The sequence below is a fragment of the Ictidomys tridecemlineatus genome, chromosome X (assembly GCF_052094955.1).
Source record: "Ictidomys tridecemlineatus isolate mIctTri1 chromosome X, mIctTri1.hap1, whole genome shotgun sequence".
NCBI classification, from domain to species: domain Eukaryota; kingdom Metazoa; phylum Chordata; class Mammalia; order Rodentia; family Sciuridae; genus Ictidomys; species Ictidomys tridecemlineatus.
In genome coordinates, this window is record NC_135493.1 from 83498497 (window position 1) to 83511693 (window position 13197).

General features: G+C 47.6%; 1 protein-coding gene and 1 long non-coding RNA gene across 2 annotated transcripts; both read right to left on the reverse strand.

The window, feature by feature from the left end:
- Positions 1-1637: 1637 nt before the first annotated feature.
- LOC144371743 (uncharacterized) lies at positions 1638-5709 on the reverse strand. Its single transcript, XR_013431838.1, has 2 exons — positions 5274-5709; positions 1638-2580 (listed from the first exon to the last, which is right to left on the reverse strand). It is a non-coding gene; the product is annotated as an uncharacterized LOC144371743 (long non-coding RNA).
- Positions 5710-6271: 562 nt separating this feature from the next.
- Tspyl2 (TSPY like 2) lies at positions 6272-12725 on the reverse strand. The gene is made up of 7 exons (XM_078034800.1): positions 11769-12725; positions 10376-10453; positions 10160-10271; positions 9932-10077; positions 9717-9811; positions 8658-9379; positions 6272-7015 (listed from the first exon to the last, which is right to left on the reverse strand). Exons 1-7 carry the CDS (start codon positions 12573-12575, stop codon positions 6864-6866), a joined length of 2112 nt encoding a protein of 703 aa, XP_077890926.1. The 5' UTR covers positions 12576-12725; the 3' UTR covers positions 6272-6863.
- Between the last annotated feature and the right edge of the window lie 472 nt (positions 12726-13197).

Here is a 13197-nt window from a genome sequence, read left to right on the forward strand (position 1 = left end):
CACCTAAGAATAAGGGACATTTCTGAATCTACTTTTGTCACTGCCAAAACTGATTCTCTTCACAGAAGTGAATAGCACTTTAAAGGTCTGGCCCTAGGAAACAGTGGGAACTTCATACTCAGGAACAGGGCCCTCTGCTTCAGAGGTAGATAATCTGTGAAGGATACTAGGACAAGTTCAGCATGGGATCAGGCCCTGGGGCACGTTGGATGTGTGACTATTCATTGCCGCAGTCTGGCTGGGCACAATTCAGGAGCCACTTGTCAAAAGAAATGAACTTTATTTTTAGAACCACACACACCAAACCACACAGCTCCTCAGGAAAAACCCTCAGAGCCCAACTGCCACCACTGGCTTCCCACAAGCCTCTCTCAACCTCCCCCACTCCTCCTGCTCTTGAGGCCGATTGCCTGGGTCCTGTGGGCAGAGCCAAAAAAAGTCCCCCAATGAGCAGCTCCGTGGTCTGAAAGGGCAGGGAAACAGCCCAATGAGCATCACTGCAGAGGAGCAAATCAGCTGGCAGCTAGAAGTTTGCTGGCAGCTGGAAGTTTGCTGGGGCCCCTTCGGCTGTGGCTCTCAACATCTCCCCCTCTCTGTTTAAACAACAAGCGTGTGGCTTAGGGACTGTGCCTGCCTTAGGTTGTCCAATAGTACATATGGTTGTATAGTTCCTTCACATCCTTCAGGATCCTTCCAATCTAATACCATTGCACTTCTATGGGGATGAGTTGCCATTCCTAGGCCTCGAAGTGTATGAGTGGCTTGTTGTAACGGCCAATGTTTTGGCCATTCTTGATGAGAGATGATGCTAAGGTTGTAACTTTTCCCCTGATGGCTTTTTCTGATCTAAACTTTCTTCCTCTGTCTGACTAGTATGAGAGACCTTCTCTTTTACTTGAATCTTTTCCTCTGTCTGACTAGCTTGAGAGACCTTCTCTTTTACTTGAATCAATATGTCTTCTCCTTCCTCTACCATTGTCTGAACTGAAGGCTTTGAACTAAGCAAACAAGATACGAACGTCCACAATGGCAATGTGCCAACTGGCAGAGTCCCTGGGCTTTTCTTTTCTATTCTTTTTAAATCTTCACCATGATGGTTCCATTGTGATATATTTAACTACTCCTCCTTAAAAAGCCATGGGCTACATTTTTGTATTGTATAAACGTATGCCCTGACTGTTCTTGATTTTACTGAGATGCCTCCTTCCTCTAACAATTTACTTAACACTCTTTCGGTTTGTTTTTTACTAATTTCTGATCCCATATTTCTACTATAATACAACCCAACAAGATAACACCAAACAAAACCGAGACAGAATGAAACAAAAATGGAACCACACAAAATCATTTAGCCTTTCTATCCTCCTGAAATGTCCATCCGTCCTTTCTCCCTATCTGTTCTCAGACGCAAATAGTTTTTCCTCAGATGTGAGCGGTTTTTCTTCCGTCTCACTCATCTCCAGGGACAGGCAACTTAAAACAAAAGCGAAACAAAACAAAAGAAGAATCTTAAAATGGCTACCCATCCTCTCGCCCTGCCCTCAGGGGCGAGCAGTTTACCTTATCACTTACCCTCAGTAGTTCCCTGTGCAGCCCACCAAATGCCGCAGTCTGGCTGGGCACAATTCAGGAGCCACTTGTCAAAAGAAATGAACTTTATTTTTAGAACACACACACCACACCACACAGCTCCTCAGGAAAAACCTTCAGAGCCCAACTGCCACCACTGGCTTCCCACAAGCCTCTCTCAACCTCCCCCACTCCTCCTGCTCTTGAGGCCGATTGGCTGGGTCGTGTGGGCGGAGCCAAAAAAAGTCCCCCAATGAGCAGCTCCGTGGTCTGAAAGGGTGGGGAAACGGCCCAGTGAGCATCACTGCAGAGGAGCCAATCAGTTGGCAGCTAGAAGTTTGCTGGGGCCACTGTGAGCCAATCATCAGCTGGCAGCTGGAAGTTTGCTGGCAGCTGGAAGTTTGCTGGGGCCCCTTCGGCTCTGGCTCTCAACAATTCATCCTCTTGGCTTCTGTTTAAGGTCCCAGCTAATGGGACCTTAAAGAAGAAGACTACATTTTGGAGCTAGATGTGTCCCTAAAGACCTTTTTGAACAGTCTTCTTTTTTTTTCCTTTGGAGGTCCAGTTTAAGGACTGAGGGCACAGGGAACAAGATGTCATTCTAAGCAAAAAAATGTCCTCTCCTCCTCTTAGGGCTTGGTGGTTTCTTCTGCCCTCCATCAGAAGAAGCAGATAAAGGCACAACTGCAATGGAAACCAGACTCCATTGGGAATTCTTGCTGGAGCAGAAAGGAGGCACATCACTGACCAAGAGAATGTCAATCGCCTCTCAAAACAAAGAGAAAGAGCTTATTTTATTCATGTGAAAGGGTAGTAGGGGTGAACTTGAATTGAGGAATGTCAATTGGTTTTAGGTGTATTTTAAAAGATGTTTTTCTTCTCCTGGGAAGCACTTTAACCATGAGGTAGGGGTAGTCAGCCCATCATCCTGGTGTCAAATGTTACATTTTTCATGTTGATGCCACATCCTGCATAAACCTCTTTGCCCTGTGATAGGATGAGTTGTTGCAGCTGTTAAGAGAGCACATGGGTGGAGAGTGGAAGAAAACATAAATCATGCAAGTAACAAGTTCAAGGGCCTAGGAATTTGTTGTTTCAGTGAGTCCTCAACAGCTTTATCTTTTATGTTGTTTGTCCTTAGAGAATCATGAAGAGGGTGTTCTGGCTTTAATGATCCACCTGGTTTCTAAGGCCCACAAGACTATTTGAAAGTGACTGAGTGAGGGAGTGGGGGAAAACACAAATGCTTTTAATACCCCATAAGCCTTGAGTTAAGATGGGAGAGCAGGGAGAGAGCACATGCCATGCTTTTAATAGCTTATAAGCTAAGAGTTAAAGTCCCTGAAGTGCATTTGCCCTTTTCAGGGATGGGAGCTGTCTCATCTGCCCCTTCAGAGTTTTTACTTGCTTAATCTTAAGGGGTGCTGTTTTTCATGAGGGTCTATTACTTCTTCATTCTTATGCCTTAGCCCTGGACATGAGCACCTTGGACAACTATACTAGAATCTCATTATTGGCTCCGAAGAGTGTCCCTGCAGACCAAAGGCCCTCTCTGACAGGGTGGATGAAGAGAAGCCTCATATATCAACTTGAGGGGCTGAGAATTTGATTGGGGTGCAGAGAGAAACCAGGGAAGAGCACGAAGAAGGCTAAACTTTAGAGACTATCTTCAAAACTAGATTCTATCTTGGGAACTTAAGTTGTTTCTCCTGGACTGATATCCCAGCATGATTTGCCTTAGATTATATATGGGAAAACTGAGGCCCTCTAGAGAGGATGAGGGAGTCACATTGTGAGGTAGACCAGACTGAGGCAAGAATAATCAGCTGGCTACCTCTCAGACTGGCTGGGATCCTCTTGCCGGGCTCACACCTTCCTGGCCCACTCCAGGGCCTTTGCCCTGCTGCCTCCCATTCTCCCTTCGCTCTTCACATGTGCTCAGGGGACTGGCTCCAGATAGTGAGGGAGATGTCTCTTTTGACTCTGCACAAGATGCCTTGATTCAAGGTTCTGCACTCTTTTCTTTGTTCTAGCCCTGGGGTACTACATTATCTTGAGCAAGTTGTTTCCCTTTCTTCTTTTAAAAGTAGTTTCTTTTTGTTTTGAAATGGAATCTTACTATGTTTCTCAGGCTGGTCTTAAACCCCTAGGCTGAAGCTATCCTCCTGTCTTAGCCTTGTGAGTAGCTGGGAATACAGGTGTGCACCACCATAACTGATTAAATGTTTCTCCCTTTCCAAGCCTCAGTCCTTTTTACCCAGCTCTGACAAAATGAGTCAAGATCAGAACCAGAGATATTAAAACCTCCATTCTCTTCCCCAAACATTTATCAGAAGCATTGAGAATTAGTCCATGATCTGGCATTCCAGCCATTTCAAGAGACATGCCCAGAGAGGGAAGGGGCTTTGCCAAAGTTTCCACCGCAACATGACACTCAGCCTGACTCCTCTCAATCCTTCTCCTTCTATATCTAAAGCCTGGCAATTTCAGTAACTTAAAAGCTCTCGTGTAATAGACAGATTTCTCATACGGAAGAATTCTAATTACTTTAGATACTTTCCTCTCGAGGAAATGCAGCATAACTCCCCATTCCTTAAACATTAGCTGCATATAGTGGCTTCTTTCCAAAGATTACAGCAGCACAAAAAGGACTAGCTTTAGAGTGAAGAAACCTACAGACACTACTTCAGCCATATGATCAAGGTTAACATCAACAGCAATAAATCATGTTGATAATACAAGCCCTTGATATGATATGATTAGAATAGCATTTTACTTCTGTGGTCTTCCTCCCATGTTGTGGTTTGAATCTAGAAATATCCCCCAAAGAGCTCATATGTTAGGCAATGTAGCAAGTTAAGAGATGAAAATATTGGATTATGAGAGCTATAACTTCATCAGTGGATTAATACATTTGATGGATTAATAAATGGGAATGGACTACTGGGTGGTAATGGTAGGCAAGTAGGGCATGGCTGGAGTAAGTAGGTCACTAGGAATGGGCCCTGGGACTCTTATCTTGTCCCTGCTCCTCCTCCCCCTCTGCTTCCTGGGTGCCATGAACTAACAGTTTTCTTCCATCATGCCCTTTCATCATGATGTTCTGCCTCATCTCAGGCCCAGAGCAATGGGAGTAGGCCAATCATGTACTTGGACCTCTGAAACTGTGAGCCCTAAATAAATTTTTCATCCCCTAGTTGTTCTTGTCAGGTACTTTGGTCACAGAGACAAAAGGTAACTAACACTCTGTCTTGTTTAATCATGAGAAAAACATCAGACAAATTCCAGTGAAGGGATATTCTACAGAATATCTGACCAGTACTTCTTAAATATTGATGACTCCAGATTATCAAAAACAAGGAAATCCTGAGAAAGTGTCACAGTCAATAGAAACTTAAGGAAACATGACAACTAAATGTAGTATAGTACTCTGAATGAGATCCCAGAGGAGACAAAGGACAATGAGTTAAAAGTAAGGAAACATGAACAAAGAGTGGACTTCGGCTAATAATAATGTGCTGATACTGGTTCATTAACAGCAATAAACGCACCACACTAAAGTAAGATGTTGATAATCAGGGAAACTGGCTGTGGGGTATACAGGATATTTCTGTATTGTCTTCGTAGTAATTCTTTAAATATAAAACTACTCTGAAATTAAAATAAATATATTTAAAACCCTACCATATCCATCCCCATGGTACCTTCTCATCTGAGGTATAGCTTCAACTTCCTCACAGCTTTTTCCTCTCTCCCATCCGTTCTCCTGACAGCCAGCAGAGGGCTGTCTCTAAAACGCAAATCTGACCTTATCTGAATCCTTCCTGCAAAATAAAGGCGTTAGATGGAAAGTTCGGGAGCTATATTGTAAAATACTGACCCGAATATTTGTCTAAAAGTTATTATAGTCCAGACGAATGTGGGAAATATTTCTGGTGTCCGTGGAAATAAAGTTACTAGGTCCAAAATTAAATACAGCTCAGTCTTTCCAAGGTTTCCCAGACAAAGCCTGCTTTTCAGATGCCCAACTCCCGACTCCTCACCCCATCGATTCCCCACCCCACCGCACAACTATAGAGTGAATTCCCTTTGTTCTGCCTTTATATGTATAGAAACTCCTCAGCCTCAGCCCTCTTTATTCCTGACTTCTCCCTTAGGTCCAGCTACAGGGATTCTGCACCCCCACCCCCACCCCCAAGACGAGAGCGCGCTCCTGTATAATTGTGTTGTGATATCCGGACCGATATCGTAGCTTTTATTTTTTTTACTACGTAAGAACGAGAAAAAAATGGATTCTTCTGGCTTCTCCACGCCTAGCTAACACTAGGCCCCAAGAAAGACTTGACGCACTAGAAATGAACAGATGAATCACCGAATAAATTAAAGTTCAGGCTCAGAACATCTCTTTGCGCATGCGTCAAAGGAAAGGCGTGGGAAGCTCTTTGCTACCTGGCTGGGTCTAAAGCGACCGCCGCGACAGGGAGGGGCTTCCTCAACCTCACCCTGCGATTGGTCAGGATGGTCCGCAATGGTCTGACGCAACGCCTTTGCGGCCTGGAGGAGCTTGCCCCAGGTCTGCAGAACCCCCAGCAACTACCATCTTGGAGGCGATTGCGTAGGCTAGGAGGCTTCGTGCTGGCCTATTGGAAGACTGGCCGCTAGAGACTGCACACTAGGGCGGACAAAAGACTCGAAGCGGCACTTTGAATTTGCTGTTTTATTAGGATCATCAGGGTTCACAGGGAAAAGAGGCGGGACTTCTGGGGGAGCGGGACAGGAATACCGCAATGGCAAAGCGGCCTTGCATAGACACCTAGGCGGGCTAGCGGCACGGTGAGGGGGGAGGGAAGAAGAAAAGGATGGAAAGAGAGACTTGGTAGAACAGGGTGGCAACAGAGCCTTCAAGGCTACTGCACAGCTGCGATGAAGGCCACAAGGACCCTCTCCGCTTTGGGATCAGGGTGTCCACTCCACAGGAAGAGGGGCTGGGGCCAACACTAACAAGGAGAAGGGGGCTAGAGGGGCCCTGACCAAGGCATCACAATAAATACGTTTAGCAGCACACAGAAGCCTGCGGGAGGAGGAGGGCCAAAAAGGGGGAGAATCTCCCTTCCCCCCTCCCAAAATAAGAACTCTGCAATTACTAAACCATAAAAATAAACTTTAAACCCGTGTACGAAGTCGGTCACCCCCCAGAAGTGCAATGTGGAGCCGCGTGGCCCTAGCTGAGGGGGTGGGAAATGGGACAGGGGGAGGGGGACACAGAGAAGAGACCCCCCAAAAGGGTAAGATGTTTATCCGGTGGTTTTCCCCCTCTTCCCCGGGTTGGCCCAAGCGTTTGGGACTTGAAGCACCTCCTCAATGTCAGAATCTTCTGAATCGATTTCACTTCCTTCCTCCTCGTAGCTTCTTTCCTCCTCATAGCTGTCTTCACTTTGCTCACTGCCTGCACAGGGGAGAGAGACAAGGAAGGAGGAGGGCAGTTAGACATGACTCTGAAAAGGAACAGAAGACACAGCCAGGGCCTTTGAGGGCCTGGAACCACTTTCCAAGCGCCTCTGCTTGGAAAAAGCAGCTCTGTTTGTGTCAGCACATGCCCACAGACTCAATCCCACAGGGTGGGGGGCGGGGGTAGGAAGGAGGCATGAAGGCAGGGTGGGCTCCCTGCCTCTGTCCTGTCAAAATTGATACATTTCTGAAAGTAGCTTTTTTCCCTGTCCCCTCACCCCCCATTCCTCAATCTGGCTCTTCCTGAGTTCAGACCTCAGCTGAATAAACCTATTCATCCCCAGGCAGCTCCCTCACTTCTTTTCTCCAGTCTGGTGCAAACAGGCCCCAGTCTGTCTTTTTCAGCCCAATTCCCCACACCCACTACCACCCCAGGGTTGGGCAGACAGCTCTGCCTCCCATTCTTGGACTTGCCATCAGGTGGGAGAAGAGGACTGACAACTCCCTCAGTTCCCCTACCCTACCTGAAAAATAAATCTAAATTGAGGCCACTCACTCATCCAACGCCATTATCCTTGATGACCCACCCCTGTCTGAAATGATGTTTGCTAGGGAGCCCATGGCCAAAATCTGTAGGAGTGGTTGGTTTTCTCACCCAGTCATCTCCCTCTCCACCAGGTGGGGGCGGGAATGACACTTCTCTTCTGTCTGCTTAGAATCAAGCTCAAATACCTCCTTTACCAGTCTTCTGGGTCAGAACCAAACTTAGGAGTTACCTCAAATACTTATCTCTCCCTTAAACCCCCTTGTGCAATCCTTTCTCATTTCCCAAAAATGTGTTCTTTGATAACTTCTGTGGTCAAGAAGTTTAAAAATGTTGAGATCTGCAAAGTGAAATAGGTTTTTTTTTTCACAGTAGGTTTTCTTAGTCTTTAAGGTGCTAATATGTGTGATTCTATAAGAGGAAATTATTATATGTAACATGTATGACCACTGAACCCTTCTGTGAGGACCAACTTTCAAAACTGATAAAATGGTTCTCAGGAGACAATTTTGGAACCCTTGCCCAACAAACCATGCATTTTCACTCTTCTAGGTCCTTGTTCACACTATCCATTCCATGGAAAATGCTCCACAGTGCTCTTCATTGGGAATGCAGCTTCCAATTCAAGTATCACCTCCTTTTTCTAGCTCTCCCACCCTCTTCCCCACTCTTGAGTTAGAATTAGCTGCTCCATTCTCTAAGCTTACAAAGGAAACTGTCACTTCACCTTCAGCTGCCCAAACAAGCCTGGGAGTTCTCACAAGACCAGGGATCTGGGTACAGAGTGCTGAACTGTAATGTATTTGCCACTTTTTTCCACATATGTGTGTGTGTGTGTTTACTTTTAGTTTTCCACCACTATCTCCTATATTTTTGTCTACTTTTTTGTCTTTTGCTCTGTTACAACCTAGAACAGTTCTATCACCTAGAATTGAACTTTGTTTGATTTTGTTACATTTATAAATTAAATGCTCTCTGACCTTCCTTTATTTAAAAAGCTGCATAGAAGGTTTTTTCTTTCCTTCAGAAGAAAAGACAGTGTTAGTAGCTGGATACCTGTTCCAGGCTTTCTCTGAGAGAAAAGAGTCTAGCTCACCTTCCTCACTGCCCTCCTCCTCTTCTTCTTCCACTGAGTCTTCAGAGATGATCTCTACCTCATCCTCGTAGTCATCCTGGTTGGAGCTGTTATCCTGATCCTTGTCAAAGATGTTAATATCATTCTTGTAGTAGTCAATGTCTCTGTCGTCATCATCACTTCCCTCATTGTCACCCTCGTTGCCATCATCATCACTACCCTCATTGTCACCTTCATTGCCATCATTATCTTCATCATCACTGCCCTCATCTCCGTTGTCACTGTCACTGCTGTCCTGGTTGTTGGCACTGATGGCAAGGTTGCCACTGATGCCTCGGTTGTCACTGTCCAGGTTCTTGTTGTCATTATCAACACTCTTGTTGGGATTCTCATTGTTTTCAGGATTCTCATTTTTGTAGTCAGTGCTCTCATTGTCATCAGTACTCTCATTGTAAGTGGTCTCATCATCAGCACTCTCACTACTGTCAGCGATCTCATTGTTGGGGTTCTCAATGTGGTTAGGGCTCTCACTGTCACACAGGCTCTCATTGATGTCAGTTATCTCATTGTCAGTGGTCTCGAAGTAGTCGGTGGTTTCCATGAAGTCAGAAATCTTGATGTCATGAATAGTCTCATTGTCAGTGGTCTCATCAATGTCTGAGATCTCGCTGAGAACGTCTCCCATGGCATAATAGTCATTAGCGTCTTCCATGATCACCATCTCAAATTCATCCTTGGCTTTACTGTGGGGAAGTTTCAGGCTAAGTATGGGGTTAGTGGGAGATAAACCCAGGGAAAACACTGAAAATGGTAAGTAAATGGGAAGGCAGTAGGCTCCAAGGGCTCCAAGGAATGATATTAGGCTAGGAAGAGTCCCATTTCTGCCCTTGACTGTGTAACCCTCAGGCCATTTCTGGGAGTCATTCTTCACTTATAAAACATTGCACTAGATTATCCCAAAGGTCCCTTGCAGCTCCATAAATCTTATATAATACTAACCTAGTCTTTGCTCCATGTCCAAAGACTAGGTTAGTATTATACAAGATTTATGGATTTCTCAACCACCAATTCCCCCATCACCTTTCCTTCTCTTCTTGCTTCTTTCTGTTTGCCCTGTAGCCCCCTTCTCTCATGTAGTAGCGTAGAGGGTTAACCCACAGGTCATTCTTGATAATCTGTTGAAAGAGAAGGGGAACAGAGCCATGTGTATAAGTGCCAGACCTTACATTCAATTCCCCAGACACTCAGGGAAAGCCTAGCAAAGCCTTCTCTGCAAATGCCAAGAGGGTCCTCACCTCAGCAATTCTGTCAGCTTCTGGGAGGCTGTGGTTTGAGAACCAGCTGAAGAAGCTGTGGCTGGTGTCCTGGTTCCTGCGATTGTGGGCCTGGGGTTCCTGGCCCCGGTGCCAGCGAATAGGGGTGGAGTGAGACACCAGCCGGCCTATGGGAAGAGGAGGCCATAGAAACAGGACTGGATAAGGACAGACAGGGGGACATGGATTTACCTTGGGACCACCACTTACCCGAGCGGTTGCGCTGGAACTCCTTGACGATCACCATGTTTGTAAAGTAAGGGTTTGTCTGGAAGTATAGCTTCATTTTGTAGCCCATGGAGATATGTCTGAGATCCTGTACCTGCTCAGGGTGGTGGCAATGGTGGAATCTTTTCCCCCAACGGTACCTCCCACCCCCCCTCACCTTTAAGGACCAGATTCCTTGGTGTTCCTCTTTGGCCTGACCTGAAGATTGGTCAAGTAGCGGAAAATGTCTTCATCTCGTTGGTTGATCAAGATTGAAATTCTGGGGTGGTTGAGGAACTGATGAGTGGAGCAGTTTAGGTCAAGGATTAACTGTTCAATGTGAGGGAGGGAGGGAAGGCCAGGCAGGGCAGAGCAAAAGAGAGGCTGGAGCAGGAGGATTTCTTCTATATTGATGTGATATGTGTAGAGCAAGCATACTTTATAAAAGCATACTTTTATTCCCATGATACAATTTGTGTGATGAGACCCTGTGTTTATGTAATGTTAAATCTGTGTTTGGTAGCCTTGCCATGGTTCATATTTGCTATATGTCTGGGTGCTGAGGATCTATGTCCATGTGATATCTCTGGATGCTGAGGGTATGTGTTCACAAAATACTATGTATCTGCAGGCTGAAGGCCCCAAGTGATGATGTATCCGGTTACTGAGGGCCTCTAAGTGGGTGTCAAGGGTCTGCATCCACATGATGTTGTGTGAATGGCTCTTAGAGTCTGTGTTCAAGTGATGCTATATGTCTGTGTGCTGAGAAGCTATGGCTACATAACACTGTCTGGGTGCTGAAATCTTGTGACTACATGATACTGTATGCCGGTGCACTGAGGGCCTGTGATCATATGATATTTATATCAGGATGCCAGGGGTCTGTCTCCATGTAATTCTGTTAAGATGTTAAACCTACATGTTCCTAACATGTTACATGTGTATGTGTTCCCCAGGGATGAGCTTAACAATCAGGAACAGTGAATGGGATTCTTCCTATTCTCCCTTTTCCTTCATTTAATCCCTTGATCTCCATACCCAGGTAATTCTCTCCTGGCCTTTTAGAGGCTCCAGCCCCTCCCAAATGCCCTCTCCTCCATCCCCTCCCAACTTCAGCTAGGATTGAGGTCTCATAGTGTCTAAGTAGACAACTAGGCTTGCAGAGCCCTCTGTGCCTTAAACATCCTCTCTGGGCAGTTTCTCTGCCTTTCTCCTCCTTCTTCACTGTCTGAGTCAGTTCATCTTCTGTATGCCCCTCCCCTTTTCCTTTCACCATCTCTGGTCCAATTTTTCTGCTGTGCTCCCCTGTTACCCTCCCCCTTTCACTGTTTGTGATCCATTTTTTTTTATGTTATGCTTCTCCTCTTCCCCCACTCTTCCCATATGTGGTCCAGTTTTTATTGTGTGCTCCCCCCAACATCTCCAGTCCAGCTTCTCTGCTGTTTTGCCCTCCTCCTTCCATCCCTCTTCTACCCAATCTAGTCAGTCTTCCGATAGGGGGCTCACCCCCATCTCTGGCCCTCCCAGACATCCCTTCACCCTTTCTGTCCCTCCCCCACGTCTCCTTTTCTGTCATGGGTTTCTGGCCCATGAGTATCGATGAGAAGGATACTGCTTTGACCCAGAAGCCTGGGATGTGCTGAATGATCAGGTCTCTGCGCTCCAGGAAGGGTCTTCGCATCTGGATGAACTTGCGCTTGAGACGCAGGAAGGCCTTGCCTGCCTTGATGTTCACTGCCTCCAGGTCCATTTGAATGCTCTCCAGTGCCTGCAGGATGCTTTCCATCCTCTCAGCATTTCTCTCTTTGCTTTCCTTCACCTTCCTCTGCTTCCTCCGCCGCCGCCGCCTCCTCCTCCTCCTCACACTTTCCTTTTCATCCTCATCCTCATCTTCCACTATGATGACAGCCTCCTCCTTCCTCTTTGGACCGACTAACATCTGGGGCCCCCACCCCCCTGAGCTACAGGTTTCTAGGGCCTTCTCTCCTGCAAGGCTGCTGGGCTCTGCAACCTGAAAGTCAATTTCCAGGCTCCCCCCAGAGGCTTCGGAAGGGGGGAGTGTTTCCAGGCTCCCTGTGGGAGGGGGCGACTCCCCATACCCTGACTCGATCGCAGGATCCCAGCCGGGACCACCAGCACCCAGGGTGAAGTACGCGCGGATCCCCCCCTCCTCAAGAATGACATAGGGTGGCGGTGGGGGCAGCGCGGGGCCCAGTCCCACCCTCCTCATATCAGCCAGCACCTGTGCCGCCTCGGTTTCCTCGCGGAGCCTCGGGCGCTGCTGGGGTGGAGGGAGAGGCAGTCGCAGGAGCGGCGGCGGCGGCGGCGGGGGAGGCGGCGGCGGCGGATCGCGCTGAGGGGGCTCCGAGCCGCTGAGGCGGCGGGTCTTGGCCGGAGGCCCCTCATCCGGGCGGTCCATGGTGACCGCGCTCACAAGCTCAGGAGATAGCACTAGCTCCTTTGCTCTTGGCCGGCCGCCGCTACCAGTTACACCTCAAGTGCAGCCGCTGCGCCTCACGCGACCAGCTCCGCTCACCGCCTCGCTCTGGCGTTCCCTCCCACAGCGCTTGCCCTACTCCCTCCGCGCCAATCGCGAGGCCCCGCCCACTGCCTGACGCAAGGAGCCTGCCTGCCTCGTCATTGGCTGCCGGCCGCCGCGGCGGCGCTCGCGTTCCTGCGACCCCTGCCCGCTCTCACGCAATCTGCTTGCCAACACTACACATCATCACTTTCCAATTGGCTCTCCTCAAACCCGCGAATCAGCGGGCTGGCTACCCCGGCGAAGAGAGGAAAACTGCCAAACGATTGGTTGCGAGGAAAGCTAGGGGAAGAAGCCCCTCTCCCTCACTCTTAAAACGTTTATCCAATGGGAAAAGTACCAGTGGTTCTGAAGACCAAAAAACAAGACGAAAAACAAACGCAGTGAGCAGGATGTGCTCAAATAAAATCGAAGAGCCTCGCTATCGTTCCCCCGCCCCCCTCTCCTCAGCAACTACGCACTTCTTAAATCTGCCCCTTCCCCCATCTCCTGCTTCTGCCCC